The following is a 27,128-nucleotide window of genomic DNA, read 5'->3' on the forward strand; positions in this document are numbered from 1 at the left end:
GTGGAGGGGGAGAGAGGGAAGGGGCCTTGACAGTGGAGGGGGGGGATTATGGAGCAAGGGGGTGCCCTGGCAACTCCTGGACATCCCCCCCCACCCAGCCCAGGGGCACTTGTCCCTCTGCTGCTCCATTATCCCTATGCGCCTGGTGAAATGGCACCATCTGCTTCAAAAACAGAACTACTTATTCATAATTTTTTGTAGATCAGCAAGTGATTTTTAAAAAAAAGACAATTTCTACAGAAAAGACAAAGGCTTACAGACGGTAGTGGTGGAGCCTGCAGTGGTGCTGCGATCACATGGATGACCCCATTGGAAGCAATGATGTCCCACTCAAGGATAGCTCTTCTGTCTACATACTTGGTTTTGATCTGAAAAGGAGACAACCAGAGTTGTAACTTGATGAATACTTAAATGACCTTTCCAAATCTTAATCTGGAACAGAGGTGGGGTTTCTTAATCAGTGCTTAGATCCTTCTCATATGATTCTGCTCTTGGCTAAAGAACTCACTCTCTTTTACACTGTTAGACGTCAGCCTAAGAACATTTCCATTCTTCCCTAGCATTTCCGTACCAGAAGTAGCTGGCTGGAAGAGGAATCTAGTCTCTCCTACAACTACATTTTCATTTTATACAGATTTAATTGGCTGTTGAGTGAATGCTACATTCTTTAAATTTCAATGGGTAATTTTGCTTGCTCAGTCTTGAGATGGTAAGGGTGCTTTTACTCTATGTATAAGTACCACAGTTACAGTGTGTAATCTATCTTTTTTTAGTTGAATTACCTATTTGGATGCAGCTTTGATGTACATTATTTATTTCTTTAAGAAGTGAACTTTCTGGCTCCCTTTCCCAGGACTACTCTGTTTGGAAGAGTAGGCCACTAAAGACTGAAGCCACTGGCCAATGTACCTGCAATGTTATGCAGGTGATGAAAAGTAATGTTCACACAGTTGCGGAAGAACGCTGTTGTGCAAGCACAAAAATTGTGCAAAGTTGCATGACTGTGCAGCTGCTATAGTGGCCACACTGTCACAAACCCGCTTTTGTGCAACTGTGCAAATGTTATGTGCACAGTATGTCAGTCACTGTGTTTTGATAGGTTAGTTTTTTTTTTTAACATACCTTTCATATATAGCTGAAATTATATTCTGGTTCTTACGCACAGCAATTTATGAACAATGCCAGTGGTAGCCAAGGAGACCTTCTTTTGTACAACAAGTCAGATTATATACATAATAGTATATGCAGTACATTTGGAATAGGGCCCACCATGCTTCTTGTGAAGGCACAGGCCTGGTTCGCCCATGGACCTAGCATGATGAACCTTAACCTCTGACTCCCTACGTGTAGAATTGCCACTGTGATCTGCTGCCTAATTTTATAAACCTCTTCAACGGCAGGTCACACTCATGTGGTCTAAGGATAAAATTCTTGCATGACTTCTAAATCTCTCTGGACACAAGATTGTCATCACCTCAAAAGTCTACCAGGGAAATTCCAAGATGACCACTTTCAATTTGGAATAAATTACATATCTCCACAGCTGCTCCAGAACTGTGAAATGTGCTCCCTGCAGAAATTCAAGATTTAACAATGCTAATAGCCTGTAAGACAACCCCTAAGACTCATCTTTTTAGGCTGGTCTTCAATGCATTTTTAATTGTTTTAACTTTTTAATTGTTATTTTGACAATTTCTTTTGTTACTAACAATTTATTCAACATACATTTCCATATTTTAGCACTCAGAATAACACAATGTACAACATGTTTTATTGGCTGTAACTGCCCAAGGTTACTAGATTGAGTGGTATAAACATGCAGCAAACAGATAGGTATAAATAAATATAGTATCAATAATGACCAGACTCTTCAAAAAACTTCAAAGTTTGGATGAGCTGTCCAGTGCTTTTGTAGCTCTCTGTCTATGAACATCTACCAGTGCATTTCACATGGAAGAGGAGCAGATCAATAGCCTCTCCTCCAGTGACAGCAACGGGGGGGAAAACATGGGGGGAGCCCACAGAAGGTCCTTCTGTAGCGGGGTGCAAAAATTGTCCCACATGACTGATTTCTGAAAGAAAAATAACAGTGGCTGACATGCTGTGTAGCCTTAGGAGGACGGAGCAAGAACTCCATCCTCTCAAGATCCTAACAACCTAACAGCGTGAGAGGCTTGCCACATAGCTGCAATGCACAGGGAGGGGATACAAGCAAAAATTGCCACCTCCCCCACCTTGTGCTGCTGCTGTGCAGCAAGCCCCATGTGTGATTAGTTAGTTAGATTCTTGTGGGGACAGAGCCCTTGCTCCATCCTGCTAAGACTGTGCAGCATGTCAGCTAGTGTATTTCATGTAAATGCTCCCATCAGGGGTGCAGCTATAATTGAGTGGGTGGGTTTAAAGAACCTGCCCCCCCCCCACCGCTCCACCCTTCCTTGTTTTTTTCATTATCCAAGGGGCCACCAGGGAGACGGGTGAACACAGGGTCCTTCCCCGCTAGCTACATCCCTGGCTCCCATCCTAAATAGAAATGAAGTGAGCTCATGAAAAACTCCTTTGTATATATATCAATGCCCAGCAAGGGGAAAGGGCAGGAGGGGAGCTACTTGTTACAGGTGGGAAGATGCTGGCCGCCCCCAACCAACTGGAGCTGCCGATGCTCTCTGCACCATGCAAAAAGCTAGTATGATGGGGCAGCTCTATGTGAACACCTGATTGGTTGACCATCTTATTTACATCTCCCCACCCCGCCACAACTTAGAATTCATGTGAAGCAGCCATGGAGGAGAGAGGTTCACGCCATTCCTTAACTTTGTAATTTCCAGCTCCAAAAAATATATGATCCAAGGATGTACGAATATTCACAACACCCACCCTTTTAGCTGAAGAAGCCTGGTACTTCTGATCTTCACTGTGTGTAATTAAAAGTCTTTTCCCTATTCTGGTTTGAAGGGTACTTCCGTTGGTCAAATCTTCATAGTACAAAGCACCCATGTTGGACAAATGATATTCAATGTCTCTTCCAGAAAGCGTCTGAAGGTAGCAAGCAACATACAGAAATGCCAGTTAACAAAAACAATCATGTTCTACTTCTCAATAGATTTTCTAGGTCTTCCACGTTGTTATTGATATGATATATTACCTAGTTTCAGAAAGTTAATCTGTAAAAAGGTTCTTTGATCCCAGAATTTCCTGCTGAATGTATGACAGTACCAAGATGCTGGAGAAGGTTTTTTTATTCCATTACTATTATTTAAAGAGTAACTTCACCCGCTCGCCTAAAGCAAATAAAACCTAATCTGGAATGCCTATTACTGAAAACAAGCAAAATACCCATCATTGCCATTCCACCATTCTCATGTGGAGGAAGAGCTCGTATATCACAAAGATCTCTGGGGCTGAAGGGACTGAGTCTCCATGAAGGGATTGCATATTTCATCCTCCCAGTAGGTCAGACTACCCAGTGCCAGGAACAGAGGGCAGGTTTTGTCCTGACCATGAAATTGTCCCTTAGTACAGCACTCTACTTTTCCCAAAGGAGCACATGGATGAGATAAAGAGACATGCTTGGGGAGTGGCAGTGGAACCTCTTTCCTACCCATCATGACCTCAGTCATTAGAATCCAAGTTGCTCACACCACATGTAACATTTATTGTGTTACTGGCTTACTTGATGCTCAGTATTACGGCTCTGTAACACTGAGCCCGGGGGCTTCTGCAGCCCTCAAATCAAGCCCCGACTAGGATTACCATTTTCTGGCTTTCCAAATCCAGATGCCTAAGAGAGCCAGCGTGGTGTAGTGGTTGGACTAGGACCGGGGAGACCCAAGTCCAAATCCCCATTCAGCCATGAGACTCGCTGGGTGACTCTGGGCCAGTCACTTCTCTCTCAGCCTAACCTACTTCACAGGGTTGTTGGGAGGAGAAACTCAAGTATGTAGTACACCGCTCTGGGCTCCTTGGAGGAAGAGCGGGATATAAAATGTAAAATAATAAAATAATAAATAAATAATCTGCATATTATGTAAATTGGCTTGAAAATAATTTTTGAGCAGAATAGTGACTGCACGTTTTGCTCCATAACTCCGTAGCTTCTTCTTTTTAAAAAAATGAAAGCTGAAATCCGGCCAAATCTGGGTGGGTTAAGCAATCTGGGTGAGATGCTTAAAATCCGGGTGAAAGCCAGAATTTCGGGGGGCATGGCAGCTCTAGCCCCGACACTGTTCTGAAGAAGTGGAAGTGGAAGCAGCATTCCACACAGGTTTCCCAAATGCTCCTTCCTCTTACGCTGCTTCAGAACAGTGTCTGGGGTTGCTTTGAGGGCTGCAGCAGCCCTGGGGCTCAGCATTAAAGAGCCATAAAGCTGAGCATCATGGCAGCCACGTTGTAAAAGGACTACTTTTGGAGAAGGGGAAAATTTCAGTGGGAAAATGGTGTAGAAGAAAAGGACTAGCCCTCCTCTTCACAGTCACTGTGGTCCTAACCAGAATCAGGCCCTTGTGGCTGCATTTGTTACAGAAAGAGAGGAAGGGCTAGCTATATTAAAATTAGGTGTGGTTTGGTCCCTGGTCACACAAGAGCAGGACTGCACAACACTGGCCCTCCAGCTGCCTTTGGACTACAACTTCCATCATCCCCAGCTACAATGGCCAATAGTCAAGGATGATGGGAGTTGTAGTCCAACATCTATAGAAGGGCCAAAGCTGTGCAACCCTGCACTAGAGAGTATGGTGACATTTTAGGAATGGACTTTGTAGTCATTTAAAGCAGAGGCTCCCATTCTTGAGCCTCCAGATGTTGTTGGACTACAACTTCCATCATCCCTAGCCACAAGGCTGAAGGCCCGGAGATGATGGGAGTTATAGTTCAACAACATTTGGGGAAACAATGTTGGGAACTTCTGCTTTAAAGCAGTGCAATGCCAAAATATTTTGGGCTGCTGACAGGATCTTCTGGGCCCAGTACCTTATTTTCACTCAGGTCCTCTTTTAGGGGATTAATCTCTGGCCACCTAACCATCCTTCTGAGATCTGCTGTCACAGCTCACCTGTACCACATCCACATATCCTCATCTGAAGTGCTGTTGAACACAATCCTTGCTGTGCTACATTTAGGGAGACCTGGGTCAATGATCCTAACCACAACTATGTATTATGTCCATGTTAAGAAATCAGCCCTGGTGCACAATGTTAAACCTGGCCCTGGATCAGCCTGTGATGGCATTTAAGCTCCCAGAGTTGGCAGCAAAGGAACATAAATCAATTATTCACCTGATTTTCTTTCAGCCCATCATTGTTTGGTACAAACAATGTTGCGTGAATGGACAAATCTGTGAGGTATTTCACAAACTCCTGGCCATTCACTGACGCATTTGAGTAAGTCAAGACCTCCTGTAAGGAAATAAATTTTATTCTGATGAAAGGATATTCTGGAGAGGAATATTTTTTCCATTTCATTTTCCTTCATATAAAACATTTTCCTTCAGATCACTGTTTTAGACAAAAATATCCATTTCTGTTACCCACCTTGATGAAGTTTGTAAAAAATGGGAAAGACAGGAGCACTTGGAACAAGTTCCCACTACATGTATATCCATTACCCACATAGCCAATTTTGCAAGTGCAGTTGACATCTAGGGGAAAAGAGAAAAAAACCAAAAGGAAGGATTTTAGACAGCAGGTTGGGAGGGGACATCAGTATCTAGAAAACGACCTGCAACTGTGTTGCTAAATTATTGCTTTGTGGAAAAGCAAAATTATATATTTTTTAAAATAAAAAAGGAAAGAACAAGGGCTTTGCAGGAGGGGTCACAGCGCAGAGGTACAATATATGATTCTTATGTTAAAAGGTCCCATGCTCAATCCCTCATTTGATATTGATTTATTAAGTGCCGTCAAGTTGGTGTCGACTTTTAGTGACCACATAGATAGATTCTCGCCAGGATGATCTGTCTTCAACTTGGCCTTCAAGGTCTCTTAGTGGTGCATTCATTGCTGTCGTAATCGAGTCCATCCACCTTGCTGCTGGTCGTCCTCTTCTTCACTTTCCTTCAACTTTTCGCAGCATTAAATATGGACTTCTCAAGGGAGCCGGGTCTTCTTCGCATAATGTGTCCGAAGCATGATAGCTTGAGCCTGGTCATTTGTGTCTCAAGTGAAAATTCCGGATTGATTTTTTCTGTGATCCATTTGTTTGTTTTCCTGGCTGTCCCTGGTACCGTCAAAAATCTTACCTTCAGTTAAAAGCCTCTCAGGTAGGTAAGACCTCTGCCTGATACCCTGGAGAGCTGCTGCCAGTCAGAGACAAGTGGGCAGATGGTCTGACTCAGGATAAGGCAGCTTCATGTGTTCACATGATATTGTTGCACAAGTTGTGAGCTCTGATTTTCTTTACAGCTAACAGTCCATCCACTGATCTCTGAGTGCCAGTTAAATCAATTGGGCTAATCTGGAGGAATGTGTCTGAATCCCCCCCCACCCCGCCCCGCCCCCCGGTCCTCTGGATTCTACACATATTTCAGAGCTGCTCCATATGATCTCAGGCCTCCAGGGCAATTAAGATATGCAAGGAAAAAAATTGGTGCCAGGACCTGATGCAATCCTGGGATTGGGAATGTAGGAAGGACCAAGTAAGTCACATGAACAGAAAGGAATATAATTATGCTTGCAGCTCCAAATGGAGGTAGGGAATGTGCATGGAACTGGGTGGGGGAAGTTTGAAGGCAGCGGGGGTGGGTGGGTCTGACTTTAAGGGTGGGGGAGGGTGCACTTGGCCCTCCCTCCGCTTTCCCCCCACCAGCACTCTGTTTGGAAAGGCTCCTTGGGGTGGCAGCACACCTCCATGCCGCCCCGTCTCCTCTTTGCACATCCCTAAGCAGAGGGTAGAACGGGGCTCCATTTCCATTTATCACAGTGGGGTTCACCTGGATTTCAGGTGCTATCCAAGTCTGCCCAGCTGGGCCATGCCGGGACCATGGCTTGAAACTGGCCTGGGGCCCTAATCTGTTCAGCTACCAGTGGCAACAGACACGATCAGAGCACATATCTTCATGATAGGGGATGGGGCCGTAGCTCAGTGACAGAGCATCTGCGTGCTTGCAGAAGGTTATAGGTTCAATCCCAGCATTTTCAGGTAGGGCTGAAAAAGACTCCTGCCTGGGATCTTGGAGAGCTGCTGACACCATCTCTTTTTATCCAATAGTGCCCTCCATGCTGTGTGACTGGGACACTGCATCAGGGGATGGTGGGTAAAAAAAAAAAAAAAAAGATGGTCGCCATCAGTATAGTTACCCCTGCTCAGTTAGCCCAGCTGAGTAAAGAGGCACCTTTTAAAGTGGTGGATCTCTTATATTAAGCAAGGGGAGAGCAACTGGCCCTCTCCAACCCCAGCACAGAATCCTTCCAGTGGCTGTTGCTGGTGTCTACCTTATGTTTCCTTTTTAGACTGTGAGCCCTTTGGGGACAGGGAAGCATCTTCACTGATTTACTCCCCCCCTCCCCCCATGTCAAGTTCCTTTGAGAACTTTTGTTGAAAGGTGGTATACAAGGAGGAGAGCTGGTCTTGTGGTAGCAAGCATGACTTGTCCCCTTAGCTAAGCAGGGTCTGTCCTGGTTGCATATGAATGGGAGACTTGATATGTGAGCACTGCCAGATATTCCCCTCAGGGGATGGAGCCGCTCTGGGAAGAACATGTAGGTTCCAAGTTCCCTCCCTGGCATCTCCAATATAGGGCTGAGAGAGATTCCTGCCTGCAACCTTGGAGAAGCCGTTGCCAGTCTATGTAGACAATACTGAGCTAGATGGACCAATGGTCTGATCCAGTTTGTTTGTTTGTTTGTTAATTGATTGATTGATTGATTTCTATACCGCCCTTCCAAAAATGGCTCAGGGCGGTTTACACAGAGAAATAATAAATACATATAAGATGGATCCCTGTCCCCAACGGGCTCACAATCTAAAAAGAAACAGAAGGTAGACACCAGCAACAGTCACTGGAGGTACTGTGCTGGGGGTGGATAGGGCCAGTTACTCTCCCCCTGCTAAATAAAAGAGAATCACCACGTTAAAAGGTGCCTCTTTGCCCAGTTATCAGGGGTATCATATGGCAGCTTCCTATGTCCCTATGTTCCGCAGTAGTAGTGGTAGTAGCAGCAGCAGTAGTAGTATAGTTGCCAAAGAGAGCTCTGGATCCCATTCTCTCTAGGGAGGGGAGACCCAGCATCATCAGTAGTAACACCCGATGCGGACGGGGCTGCATGATGATGCTGAGCCTTGCCGTACGATATAGCATGGCAACTCTTGAAAATGAATTGTGTTTTTGTCAAAAAAACAAAACAAAAAAACATTGGACAGAGATGCTTGTGTACCTTTAACTCTGTAACAAAAGACATCCCAGGTTTCACTGAGGTTGACTCTGATCCCGTAGTCGATAATCCCAACAACTCCTCCTCCACACTTTGGGGCAGAGAAGGCAGTGGGATATGCCACTCTTCCATTATCCAGCCAGCCAGCGGCACATAAGTGGAACTTTGCCTGTAATCAGCATGTCAGTATCACAAAAGAAATAAAAATGGATAGTGATGTTAGCTTCGTGTTTCAAAGGACATAAAAAGTTTGCTCAATGTAGAGGGTGAAGAAGGCAGTCATTCCCCCAAATGAATTCCCCAGGATCCCCCCAAATCTTGTTCTGACATCAGAATTCTGCTAGCTCTGTCTCAGATCAGATGTCCTGGCATTCTACTGCCAAGGAACCCAGGATTCAGTAGGTTTAAGTGTTTCTGTGTTGGGACGAAGCTGCAATTGGTATCCTTGAGCTAGCACAAGGACACAGACCCAATATAGCAGCCACCACTGTATTGCTGTGCAGGTGGTTGCTGCCTCCTCCAGAAGTGGCACAGTGCTGCATAGAAGAGCTTGTCATCTGGGACAGGAGCCTCTCCACTTTATAGAACATCTGATGGCTTAAGAATCCTAAGGCATCCTTTCAGCTGAACACAAGAATCTACAGGGAGAGTTTGATAGGCAAGTCAGGAGGGGAAAGAAAGCTGCATTCCATGGATGACTTCAAGGGGTAGCAAGGGATAGTGGGTGGGTGCTCCCTGCAAAATATGTTCTACTCCTCCTTTTGCTGCCCAATTCACCAGACTGGAGCTTTACATCAACATGTCAAATAATGCAGTCATATTATCTGGGACTAGCTTTAAAAGGCCTCCCATTATTTAAAGAAGCCTCATTCACTCATTCTACCTAGGGTTGGCAACTAGGGACTTTTATAGAACACATGTGACTATTCTGGGGACCAAATGACCTCTTTTTTTTCTTTTGCATTAGAAGGAACAGAGACTGTTTTGGGTGAATCTTTTCTACTTATCAAGGGGAGCACAGCATTCCTTCAATGGCTGATGCTGGTGTTACCTTGTGTTTCTTTTTAGACTTTGGACTAAAGAGGTGAAGATGCTGGTCTGGCTGGGGAGAGCAGGCTGGGTGACCAGTGCGGGAGGAGGAGAGAGGACTGTGTGTGTATGGTAAACCTAACCAGGTGAGGAATTTACAGTGAAGAAGCAGGGGCCTTGAGAACTCAACCCCTAGACAGCAGACTGAGCAGATACAGCTCACCCGGTCATCAGTTTCACAGTGGTGAGCCATATTTATTTTCAAATTACCCATTTTTTATCAAAATAGGAATATATAAAACCAATAATCATATGCACATTTTATGCAAATTGCAGACTTTTTAGAGACTTTTTGGGGGTAAAAAACATCCTCTATTTCCACTTATTTGGTGGTTGATATTGACTTTTTTCATCATCTGGACCGTGTAACCCTAACTCTGCACCAAAAGAAGAAGTCGTCGTCAATACAACCAGGTAGGTAGGAGAATCATGTTTTGGCAGCTAGGTTTCACAGTAGAGATTCCTCGTCAGTGTTCCCTCTAACAGGAATCCCCAGGTGTTGCCAACTACAACTCCCAGAATCCCCAGCCAAAGGCCACTGCAGCTGGGGAAGCTGGGAGTTGTAGTGAACAGCATCTGGGAATCCCTGTTAGAGGGAACACTGGTCCTCATTAATTTCCAAGTAAGGGCTGCTTTGTGGGCAAGAGGAAAGGAGGACGATATTACCTTCTGGGCATATGAGAGCTGATTGTAGGTAGCTACTGTGGCTCCTTCATCAGCACAGGTCTTATTTGCGTTCTCATAAGTCAGTTTGTACTTTCCCTTTGGAGAACGTATGTGAAAAACTCCAACAGTTGCATCTAGAAGGAAGAATGGGGCAAAAAAAGTTTAGAACCATATGATAGAACGCTTCAAAAAATAAGTCACATTTAAGTGAAGGTGTTGTGGATAAGCACACAAAAAGCATTTTCATTGAAAATTTGGATTCAATATTCTCACATCACATGATAGCCTAAAGTCATTTTGACAAAAATTTCACTGGCAGATAGGCTAAATTACTCATGAGTGGTGTCACTGAAATTAATGGGACACGTTAGTCATGATGTCTGGATGTCAGGCACTGACACACCAGAGATTCTGCAGATTCTTTCTAGAAAATTGTGTTTTGGATCACGTATCCCAGGGATGGCCAACAGCTGACCTGAAAATGGAATGTGGCCCCCAAAGCAATGTTATCTGATTTCTGGTGGCCCTATCAGTAATGATTTCAAGTTGTAAGAAACAGAAAATTCTCCACTCTAACGTGACACCTTCCTTTTGAATAATATCTGGAATGTGTATACATGCAATGCTATCTGAGAACATGTGTCTTATTCCTGTGATGCCCATAATGGTAGATCTTGCTTTATTACGAAACTGACCCCTTAAGGTCTTTAGACCATTGTCTGGAATAGAGAACGCTCCTTGAAATCAGAGAATTTGGCCTTCTTTGACGTAGCTGACTTCCTGTTTAAGCTGTTATGAATTATTGTGTCATCCCAAAACATCACAGAAGTCTAAAATGGTGTAACTGACATCTACACATGGGGCTCTCAAGGGACATTGCTAGATTTTAATTATTCATGCTCACTGGATTTAGGTTCATGTTTTTGGAGGACTGACCTTGGAAATGGAGATCGGCACAGTTAGCGTCAGGATGACATTGTCCATTGTCTTGCAGACATCGGTCCAAAGGTAGTTGTTTCACTTCACAGGTGATGCCATCACCAATGTAGGGATCTGGGCATTCACACGTACGCTTATCCTGGGAGGGAAATTTTCAGTGCAACTGAATATCCAAAGTAAACAAGCATGCAAATACTGAATTGCAATTGAAAGTATTTGCTAATTATTTAAAAAAACAACAACAACAAAAAACAAACAAACCCACCACCCTGCTTTTCATTCTTGAAGTTTCTTTTCTAGCCCTTATAACTATTGGGAAGTCCTAATGGCATGACTACAGTGGACGTAACTTAAGCACAGGATCTCCATTGGCAAGTGCATCCTCCTGCTATAAGGCGGTGGATGGTCAGTGAAACTGGGATCTAGATATTATTTAAATATCTAGGAAAGTGGGATCTAGATATTATTTAAAGAGTAGCTGAAAGAGGGAAATCAGTGGCTCACATGCTGTGCAACACAATGCAACATATTTCTGACCTGCCAGTGCTGCTGTGCATGTGAAAGCCAGCCCCAGTGGTGGTGCACAACAGTGTACTTAAAACAGTGTGCGGGCACTTGCACTGTGCTGCTTCCAGGGTTTCCAATGGAAGCAGTACAATACAAGTGCCCACATAACCTTTTAAGTAGTTGGACAAGTCTGTTCTTGTGCAATGCTGCCGGGGCTGGCTTTCATGTGTACAGCAGCCCTGGCAGGTTGGAAACACCAGTGCTACATTGCACAGCCCACTGGCCAGTGAAAATGGGGCTATCATCAGGGGTGTAGAGAGCTTGCTGGCAGCCAGTCCCTGCACTGCTGTGAACACTAATTGGCCATGCCCTCCGTGTCAATGTTAGACACAGGGGGCATGGCCAGAACCCAGAAGGGGGGGACCACACAGCAGCTCACCTGCTGCTTCCCAGCTGGTGAGTGAAGGGCCAGCTAGGTGCTTTCTTTCTCTCCTTCACTCTGTTGGGAATTTTCTCTGGTAAGAGAAACCCTTTTTCATTATAGCAGAGTGCACAGAGGCACAACACAGCAGAATTTAGTTAGGCATGTGTGTATGCTGAGAGTAAAGTAACTTGGAGCCACTTCACAGTTTCAAATCAATATAAGTGGTATTTATAAGAGAACTCCATTCTCGATAGGAAAGTGAGGAGATGGGATCTCTAATCTATCTAGCTAGTTGGATGCAGATGGATTCTGCATCTCTGCACACATGGTGCAGGGGAGAGGAGCTTGCATGTTGCTAGGTAGAAGGAAGGGAAGAGAGGGGAAGAGAGGAAGGAAGTGGCTGGAAGGAAGGAACTCCCTGAGATTAGTAATCTACATATCAAAGGGATAGTATCAGAGCAGTAGAGAAGGGATGACCAATGTCTTGACCCTCTAGCCCTCTGACTCACTAGTCTGTCCTCCTATGTCATTGAGACAAGAGACAGCGCATAGTCCTTCACTTCCAACACACTCAGAGAGAGAAAGCATCTAGCTGTCCCTTCATTCACCGGCTGGGAAGGAATGGGTGAGGGGCTGTGCCTCATATTCCTAGACAGTGAATGCTTTGTTCAACAGCTAGGTATGGGAGGAAGACAAGAGAGGAGGGGGCAAGGGGTACTTTTGTGGCTGCCCGCCACAACGGCCCTGAGACATTTATTCCCCCTTGCCTAATGGTGGCTAATGCACTGGCACAGAAAATATAGAGAGGATGCATGCAAGGATGTGTGCAGACAATCAGAAGCAGGGCACAAGAGTCTAGGAAATGCTACATGGGTTATACAAGCACTCCAGCACAACTGTTGTCCATGGTATCCTATTAATTCAAGGAGGCAGCAGGCTACATTGGACACTGCAGATAATTTAGTCTAAATAGCAGCATCAGGAATTTGTTAAGGAAGCAGGGAAGAATGTTCCACAGACCATCTTAGCCTTCAGCAGCTGGAACTGCTGAGATCAACCCACCACACAAACCCCTTTAGCAAAAACAAGCTTAAAGGCCTGTCTATATGACTTTTTCTTGGAGATCATGCATGCTGCCCCAACATTTCCAAATCCCGAAGCCCACAGACAGGGTGCTTCAGTCCACACTGCCCCTGCCCCTGTCTGCATAGCAGTGAGAAACATGTATATAACAAATGTAGGCTGTGCAGTCTATATGGCTGACCAGTATGGTTAGGAGGGTAGGGGATGCAACACAGATATCTATTCCGGGAGCATTTCCTATGTTCCATTTGTGTGCTCATGTAGGAAGTCGTCATCTGAAGAAGCCCTTCCATATGAATGGGATACATATAGCCTCTTTGAATGAGATGCATAGATGAGAATACTTACAGGTCCAGTCATTGTACAAGTAGCATGTTCGTGACAACCACCATTGAATCCATCTGTGCAAGGGTTGATAGCAATGCAGGAGTGGCCGTCTCCCTGGTATCCTATCTGGCATGTGCAATTGACTTTCACACCAGACTGCGTACACGTTGCGTGCTTATGACAGCCACCATTGTTCTTCTTACAAAGGTCCTCAGCTACAAAACAAAAGAAAAAATAAAGCCTACAAATAAATGATTTTATCTCCTCTCACAAGAAAGCCTTGCTTAATTAGAACTGGACTTGTGGTAGCAAGCATGACTGGTCTCCTTAGCTAAGCAGGGTCTGCCCTGGTTGCATATGAATGGGAGACTAGAAGTGTGAGCACTGTAAGATATTCCCCTCAGGGGATGGAGCTGCTCTGGGAAGAGCAGAAGTTTCCAAGTTCCCTCCCTGGCTTCTCCAAGATAGGGCTGAGAGAGATTCCTGCCTGCAACCTTGGAGAAGCCGCTGCCAGTCTGTGAAGACAATACTGAGCTAGATAGACTAATGTTCTGACTCAGTGTATGGCAGCTTCCTGTGTTCCTGTGTATGATTTGTCCCCTTTGCTAAACAGGGCTTGTCCTGGTTTGCATGTGAATGGAAACCCTAACCCTCTCTTTCAGAGAGAAGGCATTAGCTGGTGAGCAGACCTGATTTCAAAAGGAGAATCAGACAGAGAAGGAATCCTCCCTTCTACAAGAAGTAACACTGGAGCACTCCTCAGGAGGCACGCAGATAAGCAGTACATTTCCCAACCTGATTTTGAATAAACAATTTAGCTGTCAAGGACTCAGGGAAACGAGTGCATCAAAATTGGAGATGTATAATCTATACACTTGGAGGGAGGCATCCTGTTCTTCAGATAGGCAGTCCCACAGCTCTATTTAACACGTACATCATATTTACATAGCTTTCTCTTGCCTTTGTTGGGCAAGCTACCCTCACAGTGATAAAGTTGGAGTGGCAATAGATTTCTTTGTCTTGCATGGAACCTGCCACTCTCTGGGTAAGCAGAATGGCTTGGAAACTGACTCAGGGCATCTTTCGAGGTAGATCTACCTCTGGCCAATGCTCATGGCTTTGGACTTTGTTTGGATCACTATCCTATGGACTCATATCCTATGGACTCAATCATACAAGTGAGTGTAAACCTTCGCTCCTTGCTTCTTTCCTGCTTCTCCCTGCTTATCTACTAGCGAAGAGGCCAACTAACATGCAACAAATGCACCAACTTAACCAGGGAAGGATACGTAAACTAATCTCTTGCCCTTCTAAGCCTCCTCACCCCCTCACTCTCCATTTCAGCCTCCCTGCCCTTAAGCGCTTTTCACCGCAAGCCTTAAGCCCAGCTCCAGTCAAGCACCTGAGCCAAGCCGATCAATCATTAATTAGAATAAGCTAAATAATTGCTAGCCATATTCTTGCCTATCAGCTAAGATTTATTGCCTTGCCTAAATGAATGTTTGGTTTTTGTACCCCCATATACCCTTTATATAACTTTTGGATGGTATTTCTGCTGCCTCATCTTTTCCAAGACACCAAACTTGCTGAAATTTGATGCTGGAAACAAACTGCTCCCTCTAGTCAAGCTAATTCCCCACTCTAAGCCAAAAGCACATTCGGAGCATCTAACCAGCATTCTGGGGCAGCTCTAGTAACATGAAACAGAGAGAATATGTAATGTAGTATACTTTGATGAAAGACAAAGACCAACCACAGTGAAGTGCCAGAAATTGGACCAGAGACCAGATTTTTTATTTTTATTTTTATTATTTATTTACACAGTCAGACAGGTGTTATTGACTGGTTTGTTTTATCCAGACATCGAGTCCTTGCCAAGGACCTGGGATGGCTGAATTTTATTATCAATGTTGTTGCTGTTATTATAGATATCGTCGCAGAATATAGGCTGTTCCCAGTAAAGTTGCTTTTTGTAATTGGCTGATGGTGATTTCTGTGGCCCCTATGGTGTTGAGGTGCTCTTCAGGTTGCTTTGGAATTGCACCTAGGGCACCAAGATACAATTCCAAAACAACCTGAAGAGCACCTCAACACCATAGGGGCCACAGAAATCACCATCAACCAATTACAAAAAGTAACTTTATTATTATTATTATTAACATTTATAAACCGCCTCATCCGAAAGCTCTGGGCAATGTACAACAAGTTTAAAAAGACACAAAAACACACACCGTTTAAAACACAGTGTTCAAAACAATATAAAAACCATTTAAAAACAATACAAAACCATTTTAAAAAAATAAAATACTTTAAAAAATAATTTTAAAACCCTGGAAGGCCAGGCCAAACAAGAAAGTTTTTAGGATTCTCTTAAAGGCCAACAGTGAGTCTATACTGCGGATATCTGTCAGGAATGCATTCCATAGGCCAGGAGCAGCTACAGAAAAGGCTCGGTTCCGAGTTGCCACCAGATGTACTGGTGGTAACTGGAGACAGACCTCTCCAGATGACCTCAACATGCGTTGGGGAACATACAGAAGAAGGCACTCTCAAAGGTAGAAGCTGTTCAGGGCTTTAAAGGTAATAACCACCACTTTGTATTTTGCCCCGAAACATATTGGCAGCCAGTGCAACTGTTTTAAAACAGGCATAATATGGTCTCTCCGGATTACCCCAGAGACCAATCTGGCTGCCGCATTTTGAACTAACTGAAGTTTCTGAACTATGTACAAAGGCAGCCCCATGTAGAGCGCCTTGCAGTGGTCAAGCCTGGAGGTTACCAGCTGATGCACCACTGTTTTGAGATTGTTCTCTACAAGGAATGGATCAGCCGAAGCTGATAGAAAGCACCCCTGGCCATAGCTTCCACCTGAGATACCAGGGTGAGGCCTGGATCCAAGAGCACTTCCAAGCTGTGTACCTGTTCCTTCTGGGGGAGTGTAACCCCATCCAGCACAGGAAGATCTAACTCACCCCTCAGATTCCAAACCCCCATGATGAGCACCTCCGTCTTGCTTGGATTCAGCTTCAATTTGTTTCCCATCATCCAGCCCATTACTGCCTATAGGCAGGCATTTAGGGAATGAATGCCATTTCCTGATGACAATGATGGTAGGGAGAAATAGATTTGGGTGTCATCAGCATACTGATAACACCCTGCACCAAATTTCCTGATGACCTCACCCAGCGGTTTTATGTAAACGTTAAAAAGTACATATCAGCTGGCCAAGTATGCCATGAAACCACATGGCTACATAAGTTACTGTCAGACTTTGGAATTGATGCGCCAAAGCTAACTGAGATGTTTGAAGACAACCAAAGGTGCATCCAACTCTCTCTGATGGGAAGGACCATGACTCGAATAAAGCACATAGACGAAAAGTAGCACTATGTTAGGGAAGCACAAGAGAATGGGCTAGTTAAGCTGAAGTACTGTCCAACCCAAGACATGATAGCAGATGGGCTGATCAAGCCACTACCAAGAGACTGCTTCTAGATTCTACCAAGAGACTGCTTCTAGATTCTTCTAGAGTAGATGGGAACTGTGGATCGGTGCATGAGATGATGAGAAGAGGTGTTGATGGGCCAACCCTAACAGGGATAAAAGATGGGCTTCATTTTTCCAGTGCACCACCAGAGCAACACCTTATTCTTATTTAAAAACATGCACACACAAAACTGGATTTGAAGACAGCGTGCAGTCTGGATACCCTTCTAGTCTATGTGATGGCCACCAAGAAGAGAATCCTGCCAGTGGCTGGTATACAGAGCAAGGATGCAGAAGTGCAGCGAGAGAGCAGCCTAACAGAACTTTCCAACCAACTGCACTGGTATAGTAGGGAAGTGGCAGTTTTTAATGCCTTCCTCTTCCCCAGAAAGCCCTCTGTGCCACCCAAAAATATGTCCCCAAGGGTTGTGCAGCCCGCAGGGACACATTTTTGGGTGGCATAGAGGGATTCCTGGGGAAGAGGAGGGTATAAAAATTGCCACTTCCCTGCTGCACTGGTGCAATTAGTTGGGAAGTTCTGTTAGGCTGCTCTCTCGCTGCACTGGTGCATCATTGCTTTGTATGCCAGCCACTCACTTTAAAGACCTGACATGGCAAAGGCTTGAAGGGAGCCCACATCAGAGCCATAAGAACACCCTTCAAGGTGTTTTTTCCAGGTAGAAAAATCTGTGAATCATGGGTGAATTGAGCAGAGCCACACTGCAGAAAAACTTATGTGAAGACCGCTGACAACAGATATGTTGCCTTGGCCTCTCAGAACACTATTCAGTGCTGCCACCTGCTGCTTAAGTGAGACTTTGGTGAGGTCAGCCAGAAAGAACTGCAAGCAAGGCACCCATAATGGAGGTATCCCTTTGGAATCTACTCAAACCTCTGCACCATGCAAGACATGCCTTTCAGGTGGAACCAAAAAACTTCATTATTAGACCCTCATCCAAATGGGGACAAGTGCCTCTGAATACCCCTCAGTTCTCTTAAACACTGCCACTCAGTCTCTAGGCTCTCTCAGCTGGAGGAGCGCCGGCTGATGGTGCAGCACTGCTGGCAAGTCCTTCATGCAAGGAAGACACCAACTCTCCCAAATAGACAAGTCGACCTGATCCAGAAACCAGGCAAAGTTGTTCAAACAGAACTGATTCTACTGGCAGCTTCTGAAGCCTCTAGACTGGAGCAATCATGGGGGGGGGGGAGAAAAAATAGTGGAAAGGCAAGGAGCAAGCCCTTCGGCCAGGTGGCCTTTAGGGAGCCTGTCCCTTTGGTGCTCAGACAGTGCTGAATTTTTTTAAAAACTGTGGTGGCAAATAAGTCCACCAGGCTGCCCACAGCAGATTATCAATGAAAGATCCATAGTTGGGTACCTGAAATCCCTACAACTCCCTCGGTGCACCAGAGTTTGGCACCAGGATTCATTCCAAAGGGCCTATGAAAGCAAGGGCAATGCCATGGCAACCACAGCCCCAAGTGGATGAGACACTGGGTAGAGCTTGCTGCCCTGAAGGGAAGGGATGATATTCAGCTCCCAGCACTGGATGGAGGAAGAGCATGGCTGACGAATGCACAGGAAGAGACTTGAGGGCAGGACAGCTGCTGTTGCTAGTTAAAAAACCCAAGCCTCTCAGATGCTTCTGGGTGGAGGGGACACAACTGAGTGCTCCTAAGTGGCTGAGGCTGCTGTGGTGGTGGGGAGTGCTAATTGGCTCCTACTGGGTGGACGGGGCGTGTGAGTGCAAGGATGCTGCAGTGGCCAAAGGAGTCTGCTTGAAGACGCTCCAAAAGGCCAGAGCTATGGGTGCAGCAAAGGGCATGTCATTTAGCAGTACCCCCCTACTTGAGGCCTGGCCTGGAAGAAGAAAACAGCACCCGCTTGGTGTCCCCAAACTGCTATCCCTTCCTAGAAGGGAAAGAAGTAAAGAAACCCGACAGGAGTTCCTAGGAAACCCCATTTCCCTGCCACTAGGCAGGGCCAAGGTGGGAGTGTAGGGTAGCCCCTCACACTGGAGAGGGCAAAACATGCTATGACCCTGCTTACTGCTCCGGGAGGAGATGCTACCCCCTCTGTTCTGGAATGACACAGAAGAATAAGAAAATGCAACCTTGTTAGCTGCTTGGAGCACTTCAGGCAAAACTTGAACATGGGGATATACCTCTGAGCTACATACACAGCAATAGGTAACATTACCATTTAAAAAAAAACATCATTTCAGAATATTAGTGCCTTTTTGGCCCCAAAAATGAGAGGCATAATGTAGACAGAAATGATGCCTACAGTCGCCTGGCTTTTCTATAGTCACCAAGGGAGAAGCAAACACGTTGTCTAAACTGCACTTTAGAGGTAAACCGTCCCAGCCTATATGTAGGCAACTGAGAGAAAATGATGCCCTCACTGTGCTTTGGATTTGAGGCTGTCTCTTTTATTGGACCAGCTCTCAGAGGAGGATGGCTTTGATGCTGCTGCACATGCCTCTTTAAGCTAAAGGCTAGAATGGAAAGGTCAGAGCTAAAGTGGATAGCTGGGCTTGGATCAGTTTGTGGGTTAATTATCACATCAAAGAATGCAGCAAGCCTTGCTAAAGAAAAAAAGCCCCTCAAATACTGTAAGGCTCCAATCCAGAGATGTTTAAGAGTGATTGATGGCTGTGTGTCTGATGTTGTATCCTAGAAGATTCCTCCCCTCCCTGGTTGCTCTCACTGTCACAATATGATTAAGGCTGCCAGGTCTGACATGGTGATGACTAGTTAGGTGGCAGGAGAGAGAGAGACAGAGAGAAACAGGAGCTCTAGACTAAATGCCCTCTTCTAGAAGTATTTCAGAGCTGATTATCTGATTGGTGGTCAGCCTGAGGCAGATGTGGATCCATGCGCCCCTGCCGTTTGCATTTCCAGAATAGGAGAGACATGAGTGGAACTAGATAGGAACACAGGGACATAGGAAGCTGCCATATACTGAGTCAGACCATTGGCCTATCTAGCTCAGTATTGTCTTCACAGACTGGCAGTGGCTTCTCCAAGGCTGCAGGCAGGAATCTCTCTCAGCCCTATCCTGGAGAAACGAGGGAGGGAACCTGGAACCTTCTGCTCTTCCCAGAGCGGCTCCACCCCCTGAGGGGAATATCTTACAGTGCTCACACTTCTAGTCTCCCTTTCATATGCAACCTGGGCAGATCCTGCTTAGCTAAGGGGACAGGTCATGCTTGCTACCACAAGACCAGCTCTCCTCTCCAATGTTTCGGCTCATGGGTTACCCTTGCAAGATCATGTGTGATTGTGCACCAAATGAATACTTTACTCTAAGAACAAAATGTGGGCTTTCTTTTTGCACAGTATATTTGTCCCTGTTTTGGACTTTGCAGAATATAAGATATTTTCATAATTGATCATGTCATAACATCAGTGCTTACACAGCATTAGCCCTCATGCTGCTACTAGTATGAATATTTATATATTGCTCTTCAACCAAAGTTCACAAAGTGGTTTACAAAGAAAAAGAATACATAAATAAAATGGTCCCCTGTCTCCAAAGGACTCACAATCTAATAGAAACATAAGACAGATACCAGCAAAAGCCACTGGAGGGATGCTATGCTGGGGCTGGATAGGGCCAGTAGCTCTCCCCCTGCTAAATATAAGAGAATCACCACTTTAAAAGGTGTCTCTTTGCTCAGGTGTTTCATGCTGATTTCATGCTGGTTTCTCAAGCTTCCAAAGTGAGGGCAGTCTTGTGCAAGAGCGCAAATACTTTTCAGAGCTCACCCATGCTCCAGAAACATGTCACTTGATCCCCAGTGATGTGTTTCTAGTCTAGCAGTTGCCACCAGCTCATCTAGTAGCTACTCAGAGGGTCTTCTCTGTTGCTGCCCCAAGGCTCTGAAATCTGCTCCCTGTTGAAATAAGAGCCTGTCCATCTCTGACAGCTTTCAAAAAGACTCTTAAGACATATTTATCCATCCAAGCTTTTAATAAGATTTGTAGAATGGTGAATTAGTTGTTAAACTGTTTAATTGTTTTAATTTTATATTATGTTTGTTGTAAAATGCCCAGAGACGTGAATTTGGGGCAGCATACAAATGCACTAAATACATAAATAAAAATAACAGAGTGCTTCTGGAGTGCGGGTGAGTTCTGAGAGGTATTATTTGTGCTCTTTCACAGGAGTATAAGATGCCTGCACTTTGGAAGTGTGGCAGATCAGCATTGGGGCTAGTGCTCTATGGGCTCTGATGCTTCCATAGAGCACTGGAAGTGCTTCCATAGAACGCTTAGCCAGGCTGTCAGGAGGTGGCCTTACCAGTGCATGTGATTCCGTCTCCGCTGTAATATGGCTTGCACTGGCAGGTGTTGTCGTTTCTGCATACAGCATTAACAGAACAGCTGGGCGAACACACTTGGACTGAAGCTGTGGAGAAAGTTAAAATGTCATTGTTACTGAAGCATTTTGGCATCACCTCAACTCTGAGAGAGAGAACTGGAAATCAGAAAACCAGAGGTGTGGTTTGGATCCCTGTACATGGAATCAAATTAAGTACCTCAGATGCCACTGTCAGATTTATTTTTGTTGTTGCTGTTTCACTCCCGTTTTAACTCTTGCTTTATGTGTTGTGGTGATTGGCTGTGGTTAAACAAGAAGCAGACTGCCTGACTGACTACAGATATCAAAGTCCAGGCTTTGGGAGGAGAGTTGGTCTTGTGGTAGCAAGCATGAATCATCCCCTTTGCTACACAGGTTCTGCCCTGGTTTGCATTTGAATAGGAGACCAAATGTGTGAGCACAGTAAGATATTCCCCTCAGGGGATGGAGCCGCTCTGGGAAGAGCACCTGCATGCTTGCATGTAGAAGGTGTCAAGTTCCCTCCATGGCATCTCCAAGATAGGGCTGAGACTCCTGCCTTCAACTTTGAGGAAGCCGCTGCCAGTCTGTGAAGACCATTCTGAGCTAGATAGACCAATGGTCTGACTCAGTATATGGCAGCTTCCTTTGTTCTAGACTCTTGTTTTGCATCTAAATAACTGATGTACCTATCTTATGATATGATCCTATTGTTGCTTCACTAGCACAGACAAGGCAATAGACACTTGGCTAATTTATTTTTATATTTATATCCCGCTCTTCCTCCAAGGAGCCCAGCGCGGTGTACATTGTTTTGTTTAGCTTCACAACAACCCTGTGAGGCAGGTTAGGTTGAGGGAGAAGTGACTGGTGCAGAGTCTCATGGTTGAAGGGGGGATTTGAACTCAGGTCTCCTGGGCCTTGTTCAACACTCTAACCATTACACTACACTAGTTCTTAATGCATCATAATAGCCTTTCTTGTTGTCCCAGGGTGGCAGAACTATAGGGTATAAGGGTATGGCATAAGCAATAGTTATTGGTCTGAATACTGGGCAGAGCTGATAAACAACTTAGACATGGCATTGAGGACAGTGCAATTTTCCTTCTCATTTGCTGCAGGCTAAGAAGTCCCATAAATAAGCAAGCTACACATGGAAACACGGACTGGAGTCAGTGTGTTAAATAAGAGTTTTCTGCTAATCCTCTTTAAAACTTCTAGTTCAAATAAATTCACTCTGGTTTCAAGTGTTATGATGAATGAGTAGGAGAGTAAAGACATTGCATTCTTGAGTCATGCTCTTTTGATGTCACTGCTGCGTAGCATTTATAAAGCACATTTTGATGCATACTTAAAAGGTATATTTTGCTTTGAGGGTTGTGAACAAAAATAATTAAATGGGTTGACAGCCCTAAAAAGTAATGGCAAGATTAAACTTATTTATTGTTAAAATTGTTAAAAGTACTCAGACCAAGTTGGGTTTCACAGAATCGGCCTGTCCATCCCGTTTCACAGAAACACAGCCCTGATCCAGAAGTTCCTTCATCACACTGTCCATGTGCTGTGCACTCACAGGCTGCAAAAAAAGAATATTATTGGACTCTTAGGATAATAATAATATTAATATTAATAATAATAATGGAACATCTGCAAAAAAATACAAGCTATCTGTAGCCAAAAATTGGTGGGACCATAAAACTGAAAAAGTTGTAGAAAACGAAGATGCAAAAATATTATGGGACTTCTGACTACAAACAGACAAACATCTGCCACACAATACACCAGATATAACTCTAGTCGAGAAGAAAGAAAAACAAGTGAAAATAATCGACATAGCAATACCAGGTGATAGCAGAATAGAAGAAAAAGAAATAGAAAAAATCACAAAATACAAAGATCTACAAATTGAAATTGAAAGGCTGTGGCAGAAAAAGACCAAAATAATCCCAGTGGTAGTTGGCACCCAAATTCCAAAACAATTCCAAAGCAATTCCAAAAGACCTTGAAGAGCACCTCAACACCATAGGGGCCACAGAAATCACCATCAGCCAATTACAAAAAGCAGCTTTACTGGGAACAGCCTATATTCTGCGACGATATCTATAACAACAGCAACAACATTGACAATAAAATTCAGCCATTCCAGGTCCTTGGGAAGGACTCGATGTCTGGATAAAACAAACCAGTCAATAACACCTGTCTGACTGTGTTGTTGTTGTTGTTAATAATAATAATAATAATAATAAGAAGAAGAAGAAGAAGAAGAAGAAGAAGAAGAAGGAAGAGCTCTGTGTAACTCAAAAGCTTACATAATGCATTATAAACAGTGATTGGTCCTAATAAATGCATTTCCCCACAGCCCTCATAATTAGGAAAGTACACTGAAGCCCATGAATGTGGGCTGCGTGACAGGCATCTGTGTTATATCCTGCAAGCCAGCACTACTTATGATTTGCTGAGTGTAACATAACCCACCATCTATCCTCTCTAATAAAAGCCTTGGTGTCCGTCCGTGGACGGACACCAAGGCGTGTGTTCGTGCCTCCCTGGCCTGTTCTGCGCCTGCGCAAAGCGCAGGCGCAGAACAGGGCAAGGGAGACACGCTCGCCGGCACCCGGCAGCCATCTTGGGCGGCCAGAAGCGGCCGCCCCGAAGAAGCTGGAGAGGAGGCGGCGGGAAAGTGACCAAGACGGCGGCAGAGCCGCCGCCTCGGCCAAAATAGATGGAGGCCGGGGGCGGAGCGGAGGCCATGTAACCTTAACAAAAAATTTACTCCCGCGGCCGCCGCCGCCGACCGCCCACCCTCCCTCCCAGCTGCCGAGTCCCCCTTACCCTGGCCGACTGCTGTCGGCCGAAGACAGCCCTTAATTTAAGAGGCCGAGAGGAGCTCGCAAGCAGAGCTCCTCTCTGTGCAAAGCCTCTTGCCGAACTGCCGCTTTGGGCGCTTGAGTCCCTTGCGCCCAAAGCGGCAGTTCGGCAAGAGGCTTTGCACAGAGAGGAGCTCTGCTTGCGAGCTCCTCTCGGCCTCTTAAATTAAGGGCTGTCTTCGGCCGACAGCAGTCGGCCAGGGTAAGGGGGACTCGGCAGCTGGGTGGGAGGGAGGGTGGGCGGTCGGCGGCGGCGGCCGCGGGAGTAAATTTTTTTTTAAGGTTACATGGCCTCCGCTCCGCCCCCGGTCTCCGTCTCCCTGGCCTGGCGGGGGCAAATGCCTGGGCCGATTTGGCCCTTAAAGGTAGGGGGGGAACGGCGGAGGGAGGGGGAATGGCGGCGGGGGTCCAGGAGCGCCGTTACTAGCGCCCGTTATTCAACGGGCCAAAATTCACTTGTACATCATAACAAGGCTACTCACATGGGCATGTGTGAATAGTGGAGAGGGCGGGGAAGGCATGATTCAGCTTACCTTCCTCCCCAGACGATCTCTTGTGATGTCTTTGGTGTGCGGCCACACACCCACACGATCTATGTTTCACGGAGCAGCGTGGATCAGCAGAGGCCGGGACGCATTTTCTGGGCCTCTGGATAACCCACAAAGCACTGTGTGACGAGCGCGGTGCCTTGGGGGATTTCCTCCATCAGAGGGATGTTCTAGGCACCTATCTCTGTGTCTGCCTGGGCTGCAACCAGCTTGAGCACACACACAATTCCAGCCGCTGGGTTAAGGGCATGCTCACACCCTTAATTCTGGCTTAAGGCTGGGGTTGAAAGTGGGGTTAGGCAGGCAGGCAGTTCTGGGATCCACGCAGATCCCGGCACTGCACATGAGCAGCCTAACCCAGCCTGAATTAGGCTGCTCATGTGGATAGCCTTATTATCTTATACTGAGTCATGCCATTGGCCTATTGAGCTCAGTATAATCTAGCAGCAGCAACTCTACAAGGTCTCATACAGAAGCCTTTTCCAGCACTAAAATCCTTTTTAACTGGGGACCCCAGGAATTCTGCCTGGACAACTATGCCTGCAAAGCACAAATTCTACTCCTGAGCTATGGCCCGTTTCCAGAGCAGAGGCCCCTCCTCAACATTCCCTTGTTTTTGTTAGCCCAAAGCAAATGGTCGGAACAGGAGGCCATATAAGAGGCTATGTTTGACTTGGTGAGTCACAAGTTGTTCAGACCTAAAGGCAACTCATCTAGGTTAAGGAAAGTCTCTCTAGAATTGTAATGGGGCAGGGACTTCTGCAAACATATCAATTTCTTAAAATGCATACAGCATTATAGTACACAAAATGATCTACAATTCTTTTCATACTAATCTTTACAGAACCTCATTCCAAAATATTAACCTAACCCATTGTGAATTACCTAAGGCTACCTTGTGAATTCATCATCCACTGCATGTGTATCCCACCTTCCAACCAAGGAACTCAAGATGACATCTCCCATCCAGGCAGTAACTAGACCCAAACCTGCTTAGTTTCAGCAGGGTGACTACCTCACGATCCCTTAGTCCATGCCCTGGGACCATGACTAAAGCTGGAGCTGGGAGGCCTGGAGTCAGGTCTCCCAGGCTGAAGTCAGATGCTCTGGATCCGATGACTTTTAATCTCAATTTAAAGATTTATTTTAATTGTGGCTTTGGCTTTAAGTTTAGTCTTTTAACTTTATCACCTTATTACTTTTTTAATCCTGTGTTGTATTTATTTTATTCATGTTTTAAGCTCTTATTGCCCTAAGCAATAGTGCACTGAAGGGATGGGGGTATAAATATTTTTAATATATATTAAATAAGCCCAGTAAACCACGCCAACGCTGATTAAATGCTTACAGTTACAACAGGAGGACAGCTCTGTGAAACCTACATTTGCATTCCAGGCCATATCTTCCTGGCAGACAGCTCTCACAGGAAGTCCCGTTGAAGCCACCATTACATGTGCATTGCCCTGTGCCAGCATAGCCTTCATCACATGAGCCATGGCTAGAACATGGCGCTTCGGGCCCTCCTGGGCAGGCTGGGAAAGTAATAAGCGGCCATGAGTTAAATATCTTCAAGAACTGTCTCCAAGGTGGACATTTTGTCACAGTCAATAGCTGAGCTAAGATCCTAGGGCCCACAGAAAAAGATATTCCCCGGCAGAAGAGTTTTTTCTTGCACAGACCATCTCTTTCTTGCACAGGCTTGGAAACTCAGGTTTACACCTGTGGTCCCTATCCTCTCTGTGTATTAACATCAGAGTATTACAGGAATGGATAATCTATCTCAGTAAGGATGCACCATATCCTTGAGCTTATATCAGTTCTGTTATGTAGCACGGCTTCTCTCCACTTCTGCAAGGAGCAGATGAAGTGTGACTCACTAGTCTATTTATTCATTCATTCATTGTTGAATTTATATACCGTTTTTCATTAAAAACAATCTCAAGGCGGTTTACAAAAGTTAAAAAACAACAACAACAAAATGAGAATAAAAATATTAAGCTAAAAATATAAAAACCAACCAAATTTAAAAACTATAAAATACAAGCATAAAAACTATACATGGGTAAAAACACATAGAAGCAGCAATAAAACCAATCATGTAAAAGCCTGGATAAAAAGCCAAGATTTAACAAGCTTTCTAAAAACTGTGATGGAGTCCGAGGAGCGAATGGCCACTGGGAGAGCATTATAAAGTCTGGGGGCAGCAACAGAGGAAGCCCTGTCCCGAGTGCACAACAGTCGAGCCTCCCTCATTGTTGGCACCCGGAGCAGAGCCCCCTCAGATGACATCAATGTGCTCTGCAGTGGGATAGCCACTATAGGACAAGGTGGGGGGGGGGAAATGTCCCTGGGCTGTGAAGGGGTACCCCGCCACTGGGTGAGCATGAGCTACCCCATGCTGGCTATGCCCCTTCCATCTGAGTCAGTATGCTGATTCAGGGGTAATGCCAGTGCTGGGCATGGATGCGTGGCCCATCTAGCTG

The 27,128-nt window shown here is 45.3% G+C and overlaps 1 protein-coding gene across 2 annotated transcripts in view; it reads right to left on the bottom strand.

Moving 5' to 3' along the window:
• STAB2 (stabilin 2) overlaps positions 1 to 27,128 on the bottom strand; it is a 175,702-nt gene that overhangs the window by 11,008 nt on the left and 137,566 nt on the right. For both annotated transcript variants that reach the window (XM_053258339.1, XM_053258342.1), the window contains 11 exons: positions 26,028 to 26,177; positions 22,702 to 22,806; positions 21,192 to 21,299; positions 13,420 to 13,613; positions 11,055 to 11,196; positions 10,119 to 10,252; positions 8,367 to 8,532; positions 5,526 to 5,632; positions 5,271 to 5,390; positions 2,875 to 3,033; positions 258 to 368 (listed from right to left, as the gene is read on the bottom strand). In XM_053258339.1, coding sequence (XP_053114314.1) covers positions 258 to 368; positions 2,875 to 3,033; positions 5,271 to 5,390; positions 5,526 to 5,632; positions 8,367 to 8,532; positions 10,119 to 10,252; positions 11,055 to 11,196; positions 13,420 to 13,613; positions 21,192 to 21,299; positions 22,702 to 22,806; positions 26,028 to 26,177 — 1,496 coding nt within the window. The remainder of the gene's footprint in view (positions 1 to 257; positions 369 to 2,874; positions 3,034 to 5,270; positions 5,391 to 5,525; positions 5,633 to 8,366; positions 8,533 to 10,118; positions 10,253 to 11,054; positions 11,197 to 13,419; positions 13,614 to 21,191; positions 21,300 to 22,701; positions 22,807 to 26,027; positions 26,178 to 27,128) is intronic.

Source organism: Hemicordylus capensis, chromosome 5, assembly GCF_027244095.1.
Source record: "Hemicordylus capensis ecotype Gifberg chromosome 5, rHemCap1.1.pri, whole genome shotgun sequence".
In the NCBI taxonomy this organism is placed as follows: domain Eukaryota; kingdom Metazoa; phylum Chordata; class Lepidosauria; order Squamata; family Cordylidae; genus Hemicordylus; species Hemicordylus capensis.